The following is a 19688-nucleotide window of genomic DNA, read 5'->3' as shown; positions in this document are numbered from 1 at the left end:
GGGAGTTTTGAAACAGAATTATGCAAGAAATAGTAATTTAGAAGATGTTCTTGTTTGTGTCATCATTGTATCAGAGTGGGTTTTTTTAGTGCTAAGCTATTTCGGGGGAACGTTCTGTTTAGAATGGTGTAGACAGCATAGCATCAAAAGAAAAGCAACTCTTTATAGTATGCGTCTTCATTATTTTGTGGGTTCAGCTCCCCAGCTTTCAGCTCTGTTGTGTTGGCTGGTTTTGTGTGTGTGTGAATGATTACCACTGTCTCAGAAATTGAATGATAATGGAGACAACTCAAGAAAGGGGTGGTTTGGTACTGTTATTGTGTGCCACAGACAAGCCGCAAGCCCTGTTCAAAATGTTGCCTTCAAAGGCCTTCTCCAGAACTCGGAGCCAGCAACTGCTTTCTGTTTTTTCTGTCTTAACTTATTTGGTACTAAGTTCATAAATATTTTTCAGGGTCCATTGATACTGATTCTGCACATTGTGAGCACCTTCTTATCTCTCTCTTAGATAACATCTCATCGTAGCGAAGACTTCCAAGTATTGACGTAGTACTCTTACGGACTGTTTTTATTGTTGCTTCTCCATTTCCCATGAGGCATTTAGAGTATTGCTTCAGGGTATGTACTGGATACTTCTTTCTGTCTTGTGAAAGATACTCCTAATAATTTGGCCACAAAGACTATCTGTTAATGTCAGCGTGGTTTTCTTCCAGCCCAAGGAAAACACTTTGCAAAGGCTGCTGTTGAAATGCTTAGTTTGTCATTCAGTCTTTAGGTATCCCAACTTTTCTAGATGATGAGGACTGTTCTGAAGCTGCACAACAGAAATTTCCTTTGGGTACTCTGTAGCAAAACAATTTGCAAATGTTTTCTAGATACTTTGAGAAGTACAACTATTTTTCGGTTTCTCGCACGGACATAAAGATTCTTACCAAGTCTAGTGGATGCCTCTTCTGCTGTGCTGGAAAATTGGTGTCACAAACTCGACTACACCCCATTCTCCTGAATAAAGAATACTATTCTTACTCGGGGAACCAGAAATCTTTGTTCAAGAACCACTACTTAAAATACTGGTGATGGGAAATACTGTCAAAATTCAATTGTACTTTGAGACGAAAATGAAGGGATTGATTTATTCAGCTTTGAGATGTACTTTTCTGCTATTAAATTGGAATCTTTGCATCTTTAGGAGTTGGGTTTTCAAAGAAGTACTCATCTGATTCAGAGACGTTTGATTTGTTGATCGCAAATCATGTGGTGCTTGGGGATCAGTTTGTGACCTGCAGGGCCACCACTGTCAGCACCATGCACATTATCTGCAAGAAACAAGTTTTCTTCAGGAAATAAACTACTGTTGAGAATTCTCTATTTAAGAAGAAAGGTTGTTGAATTCCCAGTTTCGAGGACAGATAGCATAACCTTTCTTTGAAGGGCAAGAACACATGCTCTTCTCTTTTTTTTTTTCCTGTATGCGTTCTTTCACCTTAGTGAAAATGTGACATGCAGAAATACTGCCTTTACAGGTTGGTTTTTGCAGTCCTTCTCCCACTCAAAACCAGCTGAGAAATCAAGCTTCCCAGTGATGAAGACCACCCATGTTGAGACTTTGAATTGTAAGAAAATGCAGCCATCTGACATCTGAGCCAAATTTTCAGATTCCAGAATTGAGAATATCTGTCTTAGGGAACACCCTATTTCATTGCCAGCACAGAAGACCTTCATCCTGTGGAAGATGAGCAACTTCATGAAGGGTATCCCCTTCTACCTGCTGTTTTCTCTTTCTCTTTTAGGCCCTTCTGCAGTAGACATCTTTTTGCTACAACAGTAGAAGTGCTTTATCAATATAAGAGAAGATGTTCCTGTGAAATTACTCCCTTATTTTGAAGGGAGGATAAAAGTTTGGCAGCAACCCACTCGCCCCTCAGGAAGGGCTACAGTTGTCTTTAAAATTGTCTGCAAACTGAAGTTCAGGAAGGTAATGCTCCATGTAAGAACTGCCTCTGAAATTAAGGGAATGCCTGTATAGGATATATCTGATACTTGAGCCAAAATACAGTTAGTGTTTGAACTTTTTCAGGCTGCTAACTATATTCCTGGATGTTAGCGATCTTTTTCCTGCAACCGAAGGTTTTACGTACTGCTTCACTGTTGAGTGTCTCAAAGGAGGTGTGTGTTTGTGCAAGCCTTTGTGTATGTGGGGAATAAGAAGCACCCAGACTTTTAGCTCTTTGGTTTTTCCAGTCTAAGTACTGATACTAGATGGCTTTTGAATATAGAATGATCCTTCTATGTCATCCTTCTCTTACAGTTCAATTCAAGAGCTTTCTGAGACAGATGAATCTGATTAGGTGAGATTCTTGTGAAATTTCTTTTTTTTATATGTATCTGCTGTAATTATGGAGAAGTGAATACTCAGAAGTTTCTTAAGAGAAGCCTCACTGGGTCACGTACTGGAAACTGAAGGACTGTTGGCTAATTTTTCTCCTCTAGCCCTTTGTGGAAGGCTATGAAGGGAATCAGGCGGAGTGTTCCCACATGGAAAAGTCTCCAGCTCTGTCATGGGGGGGGGTCTCAAACCTGTAGCATCCATTGAATTTTGTTTGAAGAACAAGGTACAGTTTGAGATGCTGATATTTCAGAACCTTGTAGATTTGCCACTGAGGCGAGGTTGGACTATTTTCTGGAACAGCAGCGTCCTCTTAAAGACACCAGTTACTGTTTTGGAATGGGTTGCAGTGAACTGTGCAGCTGCTTAAAGGAGAAGAAAAAGTTACTCTCATTAACTGAATAATTAAAATTATTGTAGATGCAGTACAGAACTGTGAATAGCTAGTCTTCAGAAAGTTTTAATTCTCTTTAAAAAAAAAAACCAAAACAAAAACAACCAACATGCAAATTCTTAGCTTCTGGTATATATGATTATTAGGCATTCCATAAAGAAACGATCAAAATGGTTTTGTGAAGCATCAGTCTCCTACCGTGTGATAATTCCCAGAAGTGATCCATTTGATGCTTGATGATGATGGGCCATCTGAGTGATTTAAATGTCACTCCGCACATATTTGCGCGAAGTAATGCGTGACCTTGTTCCTATCTGCTGTCTTTTTACACTTCCCTGCTGTTTTGTAGGCTTTTCATTGCTGATGGTGTTCAAGGCAAGATAATGTACACCTTGCCTCTATCTCAGTAGTGTAAATATGTATGAATTTTGTAATAGTTAAATTTCTTTACAAAAGCACATAATAGAGCACATTTTTCTAAAGTATTTTTGGGATTTGCCTGAAGATTCTTCTGCACTAATGCATAACTAAATTTTTTTAACTTAAGACCACCATTGCATCTATATGTACAGGTCAGTAGCATATTTCCTTGTTTGGGCAGCTTTATAGATGCACCTTGAAACTTTAAATCTCAGTAGCAGTATTCAAACTTTCCCTTTTGGCTGTTTGCTATTGAGAACAGTGCAGATAATACTAAACATGTTCTCAGGAATTCAAAAGGTAGGGACTCAAATCTGTGCCAAACCTTAAATGTATGGATTGCTTCTGAAACTGCCTACAGTAGCTTTTAATCTGTCTGTGCACTGGAAGTGCTGGTACCTTCTTACTGATCTATAATGGCAGCAACTGAAAAAGAAACTTAAATGTAGTGATTGTGACTGATAAATTAACAAGCTGAATCCTAAGAAAAAAAAAAAAGCTGTTGACACAGCTTAAGTCTGACCACTCCGTAGGATGTCACTATTTCTATGATTGGTATTAATAATTCAGTTCCTTTTCTTGCACTTCTTTCATTGAAGAAGGAAATACAGTATTAGTGTTTTCAAGGCTGTCATTGAAACAGAAGTCTATTACAAAATATTTTGCCCAACTGTTGTAATAATAGGATATACAATCAATTCAGTAATTTAGCTTCCATAGTAATGAACCATAGAGTTTGGGCCTTTTCTTTGAAAAATTTGCATCCCTGCTTTGTGCTCATGGGCTGATTTCATCTTCCATTATGTATTTCACCTCACTTTTGTTACATATGTTTCTTAAAAACCTTTCAGTGTTGCTTTTCTCTTTACTTTCATTCCTTTGTCATTCCATTCGTCATTCCATTCAACTTACCTCTTACATGGAGTATAGAGGGGAAGAAAAAAATCAAACTAGGATTTAGGCTACTGTAGCTCTAACATCCCATTTGTTCTTATCTTTGATAGTCCTCTTTTGGTCTTTGTCTAAAGAAAAATTTCTGTGGCAGGAGTCACTTGGTATATGGCATAGCATGCAGCACAGATTTCCATTTAATGACTGGCCCATAGGTGCCACTGTAATAGCTACAAGTGATGATAAAAGAATTCTAGCCATCAGCCATTCACCAGGAAAACAGTAACTTTCCCTTAGGCTATCCCTTACAAAAGGGGACACAAAATATTTCTCAGTATAATCAGGTAGTTAAAAACTAATGCTCACAGGAAAAAGTAATTCAGAATTGGGGTTGAAGTGAATTGTGTTCTTGTTTCTTACAGTTTAAAAATAATTTAAGATGTGTACGCATGATAATTACTCCAGTCTCAGTTTGTATTTCTCAAATGCTCATTTAAAGGCATTTACTCAAAGTTTACTTATGAAATCATCTTGTCCAATGGAAATAAACTGCACGGGAATGGATAAAAAAGACCATTCTGGCCTTTGTGGAATCTTTGCTTCAAGTAGTACAGAGTGTGGAAGATGCTTTCTTAACTTTCAAGATTTACTACATTTGACAAGAATCTGTACTGCTTTGTGAGCATGTGCAATTTTAATCTTTACATAAGGTATAGGAGGGAAAACAAGCACTTCATTTATCTCTGCTAATGGGGAAGGCTAAAGCCCATTTCCCTCTTCTTGGATTCATGCTTCTTAGCTTATTGTTCTTTTGTAATGAAATTAAAGTTGTAGGTAGTGACCTGTGAAAAGGTTTGAGGTTTGAATTTTTATTATTAAAGAGGCTTCTGAAACTGGTGGCCCCAGTTCTGGAATTGGCTCCATTCTTGTCATAACAAAACCTGAGATTTGTTGATGACTTCACTTAAGCTTTTGAAATACCTTAAGCTTTTTCAGATCCATGGCAAGGGAATAACTGAAACTTTTTTCCTAGAATAATACTGTTTGAAATTAACTCATGGTCAGTGTCATGGTATTTCCAGATACCTCAGCTTGATTTTTAGAAATTGTAAAATGATCTTTATGAAGAATGCTGTAACGTTTAGAAATAGTAAAATTATTGCCTTTAAGATGGCAGTGGTGACTCCAGAATACAGCTAATAGATGGTAGTAAATCCAAGAGACAGATTTTACTACTAAATTTGCAGTTAATATGGACACAGAAATTAGGGTTCATATTTCCAGATCATTTGTTCCCTGAAGCAGCAGATGAACGTGGAATTATTTACCTAAATTACTAGCAAGAGACTGAAGCATAAGCATAAAAAGGGAGGAAAAAAAAATCTGAGTAGTCATGAGAAACAAAGATACTGTCATCTTCATCAAGAATGTATGCAATAACCTAACTAACAGATTTACATTGGTTCTGTAGCTGTTGCTTTCATTGAATACTCGTTTCCAAATGTGGTGTTCAAAGTATTTTTCATGAATGACAATTCCAGTGTAGTTTCTTGGACTGTAGAAGCCAAAACCACTGCAGAGTTCTGAATATGGAAGAACTTAGCATCTTTTAAAACATGGTACAGTTTGGTATTCTCCATCACCTCAGGATCAGAGGATTTGATTTCACTGTTGCTGTGAGCTAATTGAAGACCCTCCTGCTAGGAAGAGAGGCTTTCTTACTGCATCACTACCCCAGATCTATCCACTGCCAACTCTCCCGATGATGGAACTAGTAATTGGGCATCTGTATGCTGAGGTGGAGCAGGGAGTAAATCACTTGTAACCCTGGATACAGCCACTAGCACTGACCCAAAGCAGAGACCAGGCATGTGTGGCTCGGAGATGATGGCACCTTTCTTTTTGGTGGTAGCATGGTGTTTGTCCAGCTGTGAAGCCATACTCCAAGTGTGCAGTAGTGAAAAAAATGATGTGGGGGAGGAGGGGTATGTTTATTAAAGAAATGAAGGGGTCTTTCTCACTTTACACGCAGTTCACTTGCAGTTTAGTAAAGCTGGTTGGTGTCAAAGGAATTTGAGTATACTAATAGCCAGATGAGAATAACTTTGGGAATACTTCAAAGTTGCAGTGAAAAGCAGCAAGGAAATAACACTTAGCTCTGTTGCATTTACATATGCATTGCAAGCCTGCTACCTGAAGCAGATGCTTACTTCTGCATTTGGACTCATTGTAGAGAACAGAATCTTCAAAGATTTTCTGAGGTGGTTGAAGGTTTCTTTTAGGAAATAGATGTCTGAGGCCAGAGAACAGCTTAATGCATTTATTTGCTTTTGTCTATTTACTTGTGACTTCTTTACATTCCTTTATCACTTTGTAGTTATTTGAATTCTAGTAACATTTTATTATATTTGATGAGATTTTGCTACCAGAAACCATTTCTTACAAGATTTGCCCAGAGCTTTCCAGAATGTGTGTGTATGTGTTTATATGTTTTATTATACCTGAGATATTTACACTGGCTGTGTATGACTTGGGCATCTCACCTTCTCTGCTCTCTTTGAAACAACTTGTCCTGCTTTTCTTGCCTGTTGTGCTGAATTAGGTTAAATACAGAATCCTTCAAATCGTATACTTTGATCTTCTAGAACAAGGTTTATTCCCTTCCCGTCCTCTCCCAAAGTGTATCTTGAAGTGGATGCATGCTTTGTCAAATTCTGCTTTTTTAAATTTTGCTGTCTCTCCATGACATTTTTGATTTTACTCTTGCAACCAATTTTTTTTGATGTGAGATCATCTTACTTTTAACCACTGAAGGTTTAGTGTTTAACCATCTATAGGTTTCACCTGATTGGTGAATGTAGCTGTTATCCTGCTATGCTTACAGTCAAATCCTATTTAAGTCCCTTCTGTGTTTTGGGTATATATCGTAGATTGTATTTCTTCATTATTGTTTTTGTTTCCTTAAGAGGCTGGTTACTTGCTAGATATGGCAGGCACATTCAGAATGTAGCTACAAAACAGGTTGAGCATTTCATAAAATGCTTAGAAATACTACATGACGCTTCTAAGCCATAGTCCTGGTATTGGAATAGTTCATTGTCATGAAATGCACAGATACTTACATTTGTATGTATTGTAAATGTTAAACTTGTCTAGTGTGAGCGCAAAACTCTGTGGGTGAATTTTGAGTCAACTGTGGAATGAACAACAATATTGTTGACAAGGTCTGATTTTGGAAAATGTTAGCCTTAAATCGATCAATATATAGATTTTTATAGGAAAAGATGCAGCCTGGATTCTAGGCAACAATACCTTTTTAACAACAACAAAAGATCTTTAATGGTACGTATCAGCCTGCCAGAAAACCACAGAAGTTTCTTCTGTATCTTCATTGTTATGGGAAGTTCATGAGGTCTTTTCCAGAGCACCTTTCTTCAGTTGGATCAGTTTGGACACTTAAAAACTAACAGCATAAATAAAAATTCCAAAATACAACTTAAAAAGGATACTAATCAAATGTACTCGATCACTTTCTGCTGTAAGCTGCCAAAGATTACACCCGTTTTCCTGCTGTATCACCAGTTAAAATGGGTGATCAAAGGTAGCTTGTGAAAGGTGAAGGAAACTATATGAAGATGCATCCAATTTTTTTCCAAATGAAGTAATTATTTTAGTATAGTTTCTCTAATTTTGCCCAGGTATTTTTTTCAGTGTGTTAATTTCTGTAAACATGATAGTAGAACATAACTTGAGGGGGTTTTTTTTATATGCAGGTTTCTACAATTCAAGAACTTGTTACTGGTTATGAAGCCTCTTTGAAAACTTGTGACCTTTTTAGTACATGTGGTAAGTTTCTATGGTCTTACATTAATTACACTGTAATTACTATTACTGTTTATGGCAGTTACCAAGAACTGTTGAAGTGCTGATACTTTTTTGCAAGAAAATACTTGTAATACCTTCTAGTAAATGAATGCGTTGCAGGAAATATTTGCTGAATTTGCCAAGCTTTGGGTTTTGTGTTTGTTTTTCAAATGCAGTCTTCAACCTTACTGGTTACTGTAACTTCTTCCATTTTGTTGCAGAAAACGGAGAGAAAGAGCCCCCAACGACACTGCTTTGGGTTCGATATTTCCTGGCACAGCACTTTGACAAACTTGGCCAGTGTTCTTTGGCCTTGGATTACATTAATGCTGCAATTGCAAGCACTCCAACATTAATAGAGCTATTCTATTTAAAAGCAAAAATTTACAAGGTAAAAGTGAATTTGGACATGTAGAGTACCTAGTTTATTAAAAAAAACCCAAACAAACCAACACCATCAAACTGGTGTGAACGTGTGCATAGTATTTCAGTTAGCAATGGTTATGGGCATCAGTTTTCACGTGGGTTTTTTGGGGCCACTGTTCTATCAGGAAGAAAATGAAAATCCTTTTGTTTGTGTTTTGCAAAGCAAGTCACAACTTACAGCAAATTGTCATTCTGAAAAAGTCTGGGGGCAGGGGGGAGTGAACAATAATACTGCCTTTTGTTTCTGAGGGAGAAATAACAGTAACTATAGATTTCAGGAGTTGGTCAATAGCAGGCTTATACTGAAAGTTAACGATTTAATTTTTTCCTAACAGCATGTAGGTAACCTCAAGGAAGCTGCCAAATGGATGGATGAAGCACAGTCTTTGGATACTGCGGACAGATTTATCAATTCTAAATGTGCTAAATACATGCTGCGAGCAAATATGGTGAAGGATGCAGAGGAGATGTGCTCTAAATTCACGAGGGTAAGTATATTGCTTTAATGAAGAGCAGTTTTGTTTGCTTCTGGCAGTTTATTTTTCACTCATGTAACTTTTGACCAAAAGTTTTATTAGTGTCCATTTTTAAGATAATGAATGCTCTTACACTTAGTGTTAAATAACTATAGAGAATCAGAAGGGTTTGGATTGGACGAGACCTTTAAAGATCATCTAGTCCAGCCCCCCTGCCATGGGCAGGGACATCTTTCACTAGACCAGGTTGCTCAAAGACCCATCCAACCTGACTTTGAACTTTCCAGGGATGGGGCATCTACAGCTGCTCTGGGAAGCCTGTGCCAGTGTGTCGCCATCCTCAAAGTAAAGAATTTCTTCCTTGTGTCCAATCCCCAGTAATTCCATCTGAACTAACTGCACAGGAATGTGTACTGTATTTGTTATGATGTAGCATTAACATAAATTAATTTGGACTTTAACATTTAGTTCTTTTAAGCTAGTACTACAGACAAAAATTTTGTTAAAGCAAATCCTATCCTTAAAAGGTGGGGTAAGTACTTTAAATTCTGTATTTTTGACATTGAACAAATTTAGATTCTTAAACACCAGATTTACATATTATTTATGTAACTAATTATGAAGACACATATGGGATTTTCTGGAGCACATAAACTTATTAGGCTTCTTAATTTTAGGTGTGAAAACACTTGGAACTAAATCTGAGCTTTCTAGATATTTTTAGGAACAATTGAAAATTTCATTCCGAAAACTCATTGTGTATGCTTGTTGGAAACGTTAGAGCAAGAAATACAGAAGTCTAGCATAGATACCTATGGTAAGATAGGATAAATCTGATCTTAACTCACATTTAATTATTTGAGTTGGGTTTTCTTTCTGGTATAAAGACTGTTCTGAAAATTTGGTGCTAGCATTCATGTTATGTGGAACGTATTTCCAGTTTGTTTATTCTTAATCTAGAGCATTGAAACTGTAAAGAATACATCTTAGGATTTTTTCGGGTAAAAGTATGAAGTATAAATCTAATGTCACTTATTTAGACTAACAAGTTCTAAGAAACTTATAATTATTCATACTACATGATAAATCAGTAAACATATTGGTGGATTTTTAGACGAGTAGATGCCACATACCCAACAGGGGGGGGAAAACAACAAAAATTATTTGCTGAACTTTAAGGTTTTTAAAAATAGCATTGTTTTCTGTCCTCAAATTGTGAAAGTAAGACTGTGTATACAAGCATGAGTTAATCTTAAAAATCCGTTGAGATGCTAATTTTGTTCCGATAATTTTTGTTTCTTAAATCGTTTAAATTATTCCTTTCTGTCTCGGGGAGCACAGGGTATCACAAGTATTATTCTCAGTCACTGGGTGATTACATCCACTTTCTATTGTATTCCAAGTAGTTGAAAGATTGATTGTTTCCTACTAATGGCCTGAAACTAGCCATAGTTGAAAAAAAGCAGCAGGTAAATTATAATAGCAAAAAGTGATAATGACACTTGTTTCAGGAAGGAACTTCTGCTATGGAAAACCTAAATGAGATGCAGTGTATGTGGTTCCAGACTGAATGTGCTGCAGCTTATCAAAGGCTAGGGAAGTATGGTGATGCCTTGAAAAAGTGCCACGAAGTAGAAAGGGTAAGTAGGTGTGAAGGCCATCAATCTCTTTTCCAATATTTCTCACACACTAATGAAGATAATTGCTGATGTCATCAGCATAATTTTCTTTGCATATCAAGTTTCTAGTATAATGATTTTTAAAAACAGGTTAATACTTGGTGATTTATTGTAATAGATAAGATGTCATCCCTAGCCATTATGTGAAAAATGATTATTTGAAGTGAGGAGGATTCAATATAAAACACCATGTCTCCGAATTATGCAACTATTTGTGCATTAACTGTATGCTGTCTTTTGCCAATTGTTTTAATCAGAACAATGACATTTCAGTTTGCTTTTTAAAAGATGCCTAAGTCTTTGAACAATCACATTATAGTTTCTGTTAAAAAAATGAGATTTTTCTGGGTGGGCTTTTTCCCTACTGACAGGTTCTCTTGGATAGTCAGTATTATAAGGATATTTCTATGCCTGTTAGATATTGCCTGTAAATAATACCAGTTGTAACTTTAGTCATCTCCATCTAATTGAAAAAATAGACTAAGCTGCGGAAGTGCATAAGAGTTGTGTGTTTTATCTTTATTTCTTGAAGCATTTTTTTGAGATAACGGATGACCAATTTGACTTCCACACATACTGCATGAGAAAGATGACTCTTCGTGCCTACGTAGATCTTTTGAGATTAGAAGATGTGCTCAGGAAACATGCCTTCTACTTCAAGGCTGCTCGATCAGCAATTGAAATCTACTTGAAGCTCCACGATAATCCTCTTACCAATGAAAGCAAAGAACAAGAAGTGAATTCAGGTATCTAGACCATAATGGAGGCTCATATGTGTATGACACATGTAAAAGCTTATTAAGCTAAGTTATGTGCCATAGAATAAATATGAGCTGTAACATACACAAGTTTTTCCTCTTTTCTGTCGCAGTATGGTAACTGAAAAAAATCATAGATAATATGCTACAGCTTTCCTCCTCTTTGCTCTGTTCTCCTCTCATCATATTGTAAAACTAGGTCATGAATGAACATAGCTGTAGTTGGAATACTTGGGGAAGAATGGCATTTCAGAATATTAAGAGGAAAAATCAAATCCAGTTCAACTGTTTGTCCATTTAAACAAAAGATAAATGTCATTAACAGATAAATTGTGAAACAACGGATAGATTTTGTGGGAAAGCAGTCTGAATTGTAAGAATTTTATTTTGATCTAGGGTATTTAATTTGTTACATAGTAATACTAGTTAACACTGCATTAAATTTTATTATTTTCCACATAACTTCAGGACCAGAGAATACATGGATAAGTGTGTATTAGCAAAATAAATATATTTAGGAAATTACTCAAAACTAGTGTTAAATGGAAAGCAGACTTTCTTAGGAAACCGGTGGGGTGTGGTTTGGAAATCTGAGGATTCAATGACAAGTGAGTTATGAGTTTTTTTCCTCTAAGATAAATAGTTGCTTCTCCTTTTGTGGAATCACAGCTACTGGCAGCACTGCAGTGGCTGTTAACTCAAGGGATGAAATTAATGTCTGGCTCTTTGCAAAGGGAAGAATGTTTGACATGGGGGAAGAAGTTAAACTAAACCAAAAATGCCACTTAATATTGCCAATACATTCTTATTTTTCACTGAGAGGTGAATAAGTTTTTCCATATCTGTCTTTGTATAATGAAGTACATCTAAAAAGAAGCACATTTCACAGCACAGTTGAACTTGCATCTTTTTTCTCTCCAATTTTAATTTGTTCCTGTATATAATGTAAGATTGGTGTGACAGAAGATCTTGGTAGCAATATGTCATAGAAACTAAGGTGGGGAAGGGTCTAAGAAGTCATGTTAGTTCATTTGCCTGCTGTGCATTGGGATTCAGTAGGCTCAGCCCCAGGGGAAGACAGCACTGTATGAATAAGGTAAAAAGTACGCTTGCTTCTCCTTGCTTCCCTATCTCCAAATGGTGGCTGGGCCCTGGTGGAGAGGTCGTGGTGCCATAGCCACAAAAAAAGATGTGTTATTCCCTCAGTAGCCCATTAGTCTGTTCCTTGCCACATTATTAGCACAAATCCTGTTCTCAGTGAAACACCACAGTAAACAGAGTGGAAACTACAGTATTATTCTGGCCAAACTGGTCAGGTCAGTGGGACAGCAGGAAAGGAAAAAGAGGGGCGAATGGAAAGGCTGAAGGCTCTTCACTTCTGTGTGAACTTGTAGGAGACCATGTTTTGTGTGTTCTGCTTTTCATGCAACTGTTAAACCTTCTTGGTTATCTAAATGCTAGTCCAGCCTAAAAATCTGAACACAGCAAGCAGCCTGAAGATTCATATAATGGTCCTGCTAAGACATACCAGAATATTTTATCTCTCCTCATGCCAACAATATCAGTTTTTGCTTGCATCCGTTTAGCTATCCCATGGCATTTGCAGAAAATCAGTGCAATTATCATGGCTGTATATTGTTCAGACACTTTAATGAAAGATAACAAGTTTGTTTTAAGATGGAGTGTAAAATCCATCTGGATGTTTCTAGTTAGCATTAGAAGGAAGCTGAGCTACAGTTAATATGGGAGTTCAGTATTACACTTAAACCATTGTCCTTTTCTAAGGTAAAACCTGTCATAGATGCAAGAACTTTACGTAGTTAACCTTTCAAATAGTCAAGGTTTCCATAACAATTATGTAGGAGAAAATATGCAAGATCAAGTGTTGTGTTATGCTATAAATAGTAATCCAGCAGTAATGTTGGACTATGTAGTGATGATGGTCTGGCAAGTGCTGATGTTTATGGAAATTGCTGTAAAAGTATGCCATTTTGATATGGGGGAGGAGTGTAGTGGCATGTCTGAGTGTTGTTTGAGGGAAACAAGATTTTTAATTAAATACTCGTATTCACAGAGTTACCGTTTTTTTTACCTTAATCTGTAGAAAATCTCTCAGCCAAAGAACTGAAGAAAATGCTTAGCAAGCAAAGGAGAGCACAGAAGAAAGCAAAACTTGAAGAGGAAAGAAAACATGCAGAAAGAGAGCGACAACAAAAGAATCAAAAGAAAAAGCGAGATGAAGAGGAGGAGGAAACTAGTGGACCCAGGGAAGAGCTAGTTCCTGAAAAACTGGAAAGGGTTAGCATGGTCTTTCTTGTTAAATTCATGTGATTATGATAAAAAGCCTATAATATGGGATTACTATCAGGTTCTCCTAAAAGAATCTAAGGGTTTTTATAAAATAATTTTTGCATGCAAAGATACCTTTTAGTAGTCTATCTGTGTTTACACTGAAGAAAAGTAATATTTGTCCTCTAATTTGACATTTATTTTAAGCTTTAAATTTCACTCTGTTTTTATTAAAACAGGTAGAAAATCCATTAGAAGAAGCCATTAAGTTCCTTATACCACTCAAGAATCTTATTGGAGATGACATAGAAACACATTTATTAGCATTTGAAATATACTTTAGAAAAGGTAAAGTACTGCATAATTTTATTTTTGCTTTACAAAATTTTAACTCTTCACTGCAGCCTATGTTATCTGAATGTAGCCTAAAATGGTCTGGAATAGATATTTACTTGACTGAAGCAGGGGTTTGCATTGTATCCAGTAATAATAGGGGAAATAGCACTTCTGTTTAGCCACCCTTAAAACAAAAAAACCTAAAAGCCAAGTAAGTTGTAGTATATACCAATAAATGCTGTAGAAAGATATTTGCAGTGTGATCTTTAATTATCTAGGGGAAAAAGCAGCCAAACAGATAGTAACATCATCTATGCAGTGTTGCCAGAGTTTGAGCAGCAGGCATTTCTATCTTATTAAGCAATTTGGATGGGAAAAATAAATCTCCTTTCTAATTCTGTGTAGGCTTTGTTTCTAATGTTTGTGCTGGATTTACTAAAGAAAACAGTAGTTGATATAAAAAGTTCTGTATTCTTAATCTTGGTATGTTTTTGTTTTTTCTCCTTCCCACAGGAAAGTTTCTGTTAATGTTACAGTCTGTCAAAAGAGCTTTTGCTATCAACAGTAATAACCCATGGCTACATGAGTGCTTGATTAAATTCTCTAAAGCTGGTATGTGCGTAGGAAGTACGTATGTATGTATAAAGATATAGGAAGTTATATTGTACAAGGACATAACTACATATTTTTGTAATGTATAAATACTCTTGAAACACAAACTGATATGAAGAAAAATGAAATGGTTTGTTTTCCGTGGTAATACCCAAGAAAACACAGGTTGTGCTATGCAGGGTACTGCGTATGTTTTGTATCATACTCCTTCCTCCATTAATCCACCAGGTGGACCAAATAATTCATCTTGGCTAGATTTCAGAGGAGTAGGTGTTCCAAAGATCCTTGAAATTCTGAAGTTTTAAGAAAATAAGTGGCAGATATGGGAGAGAGATTCTGACTGTAGTGAAGTATGTGTTGTGAATTTGCCCCACAAAGTTTACATGACAGAGCATCCTTTATGAATGTTTCATCTATAAATGTATCAGTAATGTTTGTGTTGACCTGTTTTGTTTCTTACTGTGCCCAGATTTTAAAAATGGGAATTTTAGCAGTGATCTTCACGGTTTCACAGTTTTCTACAGTTGTTTAAATGGCTTTTTTTGCTTCTCTCCCTCTTGCCTTCCGCCTTCTAGTATCTGACCACAGTAACCTCCCAGAAATTGTGAGCAAGGTCCTAACTCAAGAAATGCAGAAAATCTTTGTTAATAAAAACTTGGAAAGTTTTAATGAAGAATTTCTCAAACACAATGCTACCTCCATTCAGCACCAACTGTCAGGTTTGTATAACTTCTTAATGCTCTTGCAAAGGAGATGATTGAAGTGATTTAAATCCAGAATCTTTATCTGCAGTTCATAATTAATACATAAATTCTAATGAGCCAGAAATTCACATGTTCACATTGGGTTTTTTCTGCTTGCTTTTACTGTGTTAAAAAAAGTGAATGAGTTTTCTTTTTTTATTAGATGCATAAGGAACCTGCTTCTTGCCTCCAAAAAGTGCGATCAAACCACCACAGATACTCAAGTATGGAAGCACTGTCATCCCTCCTGTTGCAAATTCTAGTTTTTGAAGTGATAGAAAATATAAAGCAAAAAAATCACTTTTATTAGATGCAGTGCTTTTCCCTGTTTTCTTATCAGCTGGAATGTCTCTGTTCCTGCTTGTCGCTTTGTCATGTAGTAATAGCATCAGGAAAAATACCATGACAGACTTGTTATTCTCCTTTTGCTTTACAGCTTCATGGTCAACAAAGAAAATGTTAAAATATGACACTCTTACACTGTTTGTGTAGAAGAGCTACAAGTAGCTACTGAAGTTAAGTCAAAGGAAGTTGGAATTGAAATTTGTCATGTCTACCGAGTACAGAAAGTTTTGGAATAGTAAGAATTTGTCACCTGAAAAGCTAATAGAGGAGAAAACAAAACATCTCTGCAGCAGTTAGGAAGCAAAAATAAGTGTAGATTTATTGGGCACTTAAAGTACTTAGAACAGTACTCATCTCACCTAGTTTGTAAAAGTTACCCATGGTCTGCCCAGAATCACTAGAGAAAGTTAGCTTCAGAAGATTGCTCATCTCTCTTAAAGGTAGGTTAGGTAACTTACCCCAAAGTTATAGAGGCCATTATAAGATCCCTGTTTCAGGACAGCATCTTGAGAGGAATAGTCGCACCACTTTCCTGCGAGCAGGCTCAAGATTTGGGAAGTCAAGTACAGATATCTCAGCAGGCAATTGCTCCTGATTCTTACCAATGTGTTCTTCCACTCTTGTCATTGTTAGGCAGCTAACTGGATGTTTTCCAGGTTCTGCTTTCTGGTCCTCCATTATTATGGAAAATAGTACAGTCACTTTGTCATAGTAATTCTACAGGCTAAGACTGTCATACTTCTGAGTTTGGCTTCACACTGCGTACATCTTTAGTGCCTTTGAGAAGAACCCAAGCTAGATCATTGACAGTGGTGGCACCCATGGTAGAGAGATGTCAGGGACCCCTTTGAAGAAGGTGAGTCTATCCACACTCTGGAGGTGAGGGGCTTAAATGCATAAAAGCTCCTTAGGGTCAGTCAATGGACCTTAGGGTCCATTGATCACTGTGATCAACAGTGTATCAATTTACAGGCAGTGGGAACAAAGGTGGGATTAGGATTTTAAAGTCAAATCAGGAGTGAACTAACCATAGACGTGTCCTTGGTAGCTCTACGTCTTCACCTATGTGTCAGTCTTCTGTTTATGCTGAAACTGTTTATGTTTGAAGTGATTGACTTAAATTTACTGTACAATTTATAACTTCTTAAACTGTAATCTTTAATTCAAGTTTGAAAATGTAAGGGTCTGAAAGACCCAAACCTTAAGTCTGAGAGTACAAATGAGTGTTTTCTTAGCTTAAGATGATTACTAGTAAAAAAAATTATGAGCAGAATTTTAATTCCTTCTCAGTTTCTGTACCATAGCCCCCCCGACTTTAAAAAAATGTAACTAGTTTAAGTTTAATAAGTTTTTTGACAATGATGGCTCAAACCCACATATGTTCAGTCTAGCAGTTGATTTTCTGAAACCTTCTGGATATAAAAAGCAGTAGGAACTAAAACTTTGATTAGGAAAACAAATTTAATAATTGGGGAAGTGAGTTGAGCAAAAGGAGATAATACAGTCAGAATGTGGGTGTTTATTTTTTTTCAGTAAATGATTTCTTAAGCTTTTTGTTCTTTGTGGTAATTATGTAGTGAGGTGCGTCTGGACTTCATATTTGGGAAAAGAAAAGTATATGATATGCCTACATGTTCATTAAGATGAGATTTTAAATTACGGCAGCTATGATATGAGGAACAACACAGTATTTTGCAGACATGGCCAAGACCAGTTTTGATAAACGAACTGTGGTCTGGGAAGCTGCATAGGTACATTAATGCAGTGTCTTCTCACCAGTGTAGTCTAGTCCAGGCAAAGCACCGAACTTGCATTACGCTTTCATTGTACCGAAGCTATTTCACTCACCTCCACGTTAGTGGCCCAGCTTGGCCTTACTTTCTGCCACACGGACATATACTGGTCTAAATTTCTTCTGGACTGTGTTCCACAGTTGTTTAAGTAACTGTATTGTTCACTTGCCTCCAGTACTCTCCAAAAGAGTTCGAAGTATCTCTGAGAAAATGTCTTTTATTCAGTTCTACATTTGTAGGATGGATTTCATTCAGCCTGCTGATTTGAAGGGCTGAGTCACCAATATATTCTTCATGTGTATTTCTTGACTGACAGGTTTTCAGTGAAGTGAGGCATTTCACTTTTGCAGAAGCAGATTTCCTGTGTTACTCAATCCTTACGCTTCTAATAAATTTCAAAATAGCTTTAGTTTTGTTAGTTTTCAGTTATAAATGAGGAAAATATGGTTTATTGAAACTTGTAAGAAGTCCTAATTCACATTGATCTATAAGTTTTTTGATTGTGTGTCTGTATATGCGGAATTGCATTTAGGAATGCTATTATCTAAATGTTGTGTTCTTTCTTGTAATAAGGTGCAAAGATGATGTATTTCCTGGACAAATCAAGACAAGAAAAAGCAATTGCTGTTGCTACTAGATTGGATAAAAACATGAGAGACAAAAATGTGAAGGTAAAAGATACAGTATTTAAAGACAAAAAATATGTGGGATCTTAAATAATGTATATTTAACTGCAGGATAACATACATGCTTCATATATCATGATAAATTAGTATTATTTGAAAGAACAAGGTTTCAGATTTTTTCCCCTAAGTAACTACAAGATATCTGAATACCAACAGAGAACCTGTGTTTGCTCAGACTAGTATTGTTTAACAGTACATCTTTGTAGTAATAAACCAATTGCAAATCACATTTATTAACTGTTACTTTTGTTTCTTTAGACATTAACAAAGGTTTTTGAGGCACTGCTTGATGGTAGTTTTGGAAGCTGCCACACTCAGTGTGAAGAATATCAAGCAGCATGTCATAAACTGTTTCCTTTTACGTCTGCCTTTATGCCTGCCACAAACGAGGACGATAGCAGCATTGCATCTGTGAATCATACAGCCATTAACCATGATTTGCTGTGTAATGAAATTTGAAGTAGTGTGTGCAAGCCCGTGTGTGTGTGTGTATACCTACATGCACACGTATACAAAACTGACTCTCATTACATGCTGGCTGGATACAGATCAGGGTTGCTCTTCCGGGTTGTATTTTAATATCTTTAACAGGTAAAAAACCAAAATATTTGGATAGTTATATGAAATGGAGTATGCTATTAGTTATTTTTTTCTCCCAACAAAAACTGCCAATATTTATGTAAACATTATCCTTAATCAGCATTTTTCATGTTTATACTTGTACAGTTTTAAGTCTTTTAATAATCCATCAGCCCTCCCTCACAAAAAGTATGGATATTAAAGACTGCTTTCACGTAAGTGTTGTTACAGATAAATGTGATCATATCTTGTTAATAAATTATCATTTGAGCTTTTTTAGCAGATTAAGACTGAAGTGCTGCTTGAATTACCCTCTTTGTCTTCTACTGTTCTTTAGGTTTTTTTCCTGGGTTTGTTGGTTTTTTATTTTGTGGTTTTTTGTTTGGTTTTTTGTTTTGTTTTTTTGGTTTTTTTTAATTTTATTTTTATCTTTGGTCAGTTTGGTTTCCTTTGAAGCACAATGGCAATGAAAGCATTGGGGGTTTGCATGTTTTTGTCAGGTGTGTGTCTTATATGGAACCAGTGTTGATGGATATGAAGATTAAGTTTGTGAGAAAAAAAAAAAAAACTAAGGCTTTTTGAAAACTATTCTGTCTACCTTGTGTTCCATAGCTATTGTTTCCTTAAGTTTATGGTCAGTTTAACATTTTTAAGTTTGAGTATCCTGAAGCAATTTCCTGAGAAAACATAATGAATTTGATACTGTTTTTTGTCCTTTGTTCCATCTTCCCCTTTCTCTTTTTCCTTCTGGTTTCTCCCTATCTGTTCACCTATTGACACTTAAGTTGAAAAAGCTGCTCCAATTTTGGGCAAATGCAGAAGGTACAGTAATGGGGAATACAGTCCTTCTCTACATCATAAAAATTCACTGGTAAGTTTACTGTATTATCTCCATTAAAAGTCTTAGTTGTCCACATATGGCCAATACTCCAGTACTTCTCATGCCTAAATACTATTGCTTTAGGTGCTGTAAAGCAAATGGTATGTGAGGAGTATGTTTTACACTTAAAA

The 19688-nt window shown here is 36.3% G+C and overlaps 1 protein-coding gene across 2 annotated transcripts in view; it reads left to right on the top strand.

The window, feature by feature from the left end:
- The window catches only part of NAA16 (N(alpha)-acetyltransferase 16, NatA auxiliary subunit), a 71645-nt gene extending 52442 nt beyond the window's left edge, over positions 1–19203 (top strand). Inside the window, exons 10-20 of one of the 2 annotated variants that reach the window (XM_010576537.1) lie at positions 7865–7937; positions 8177–8346; positions 8717–8869; positions 10369–10497; positions 11069–11282; positions 13399–13592; positions 13823–13931; positions 14433–14531; positions 15107–15250; positions 17986–18083; positions 18357–19203. In XM_010576537.1, coding sequence (XP_010574839.1) covers positions 7865–7937; positions 8177–8346; positions 8717–8869; positions 10369–10497; positions 11069–11282; positions 13399–13592; positions 13823–13931; positions 14433–14531; positions 15107–15250; positions 17986–18083; positions 18357–18557 — 1584 coding nt within the window. In that variant the 3' untranslated portion in view covers positions 18558–19203. Of the gene's footprint in view, positions 1–7864; positions 7938–8176; positions 8347–8716; positions 8870–10368; positions 10498–11068; positions 11283–13398; positions 13593–13822; positions 13932–14432; positions 14532–15106; positions 15251–17985; positions 18084–18356 lie in introns of those variants that run through there. The other variant, XM_010576544.1, reaches the window with a different exon arrangement.
- Positions 19204–19688: the final 485 nt, after the last annotated feature.

Source organism: Haliaeetus leucocephalus, unplaced genomic scaffold (genome assembly GCF_000737465.1).
Source record: "Haliaeetus leucocephalus isolate CR32 unplaced genomic scaffold, Haliaeetus_leucocephalus-4.0 Scaffold32, whole genome shotgun sequence".
NCBI classification, from domain to species: Eukaryota; Metazoa; Chordata; class Aves; order Accipitriformes; family Accipitridae; genus Haliaeetus; species Haliaeetus leucocephalus.
This window is presented reverse-complemented; position numbering and strand designations above follow the sequence as displayed.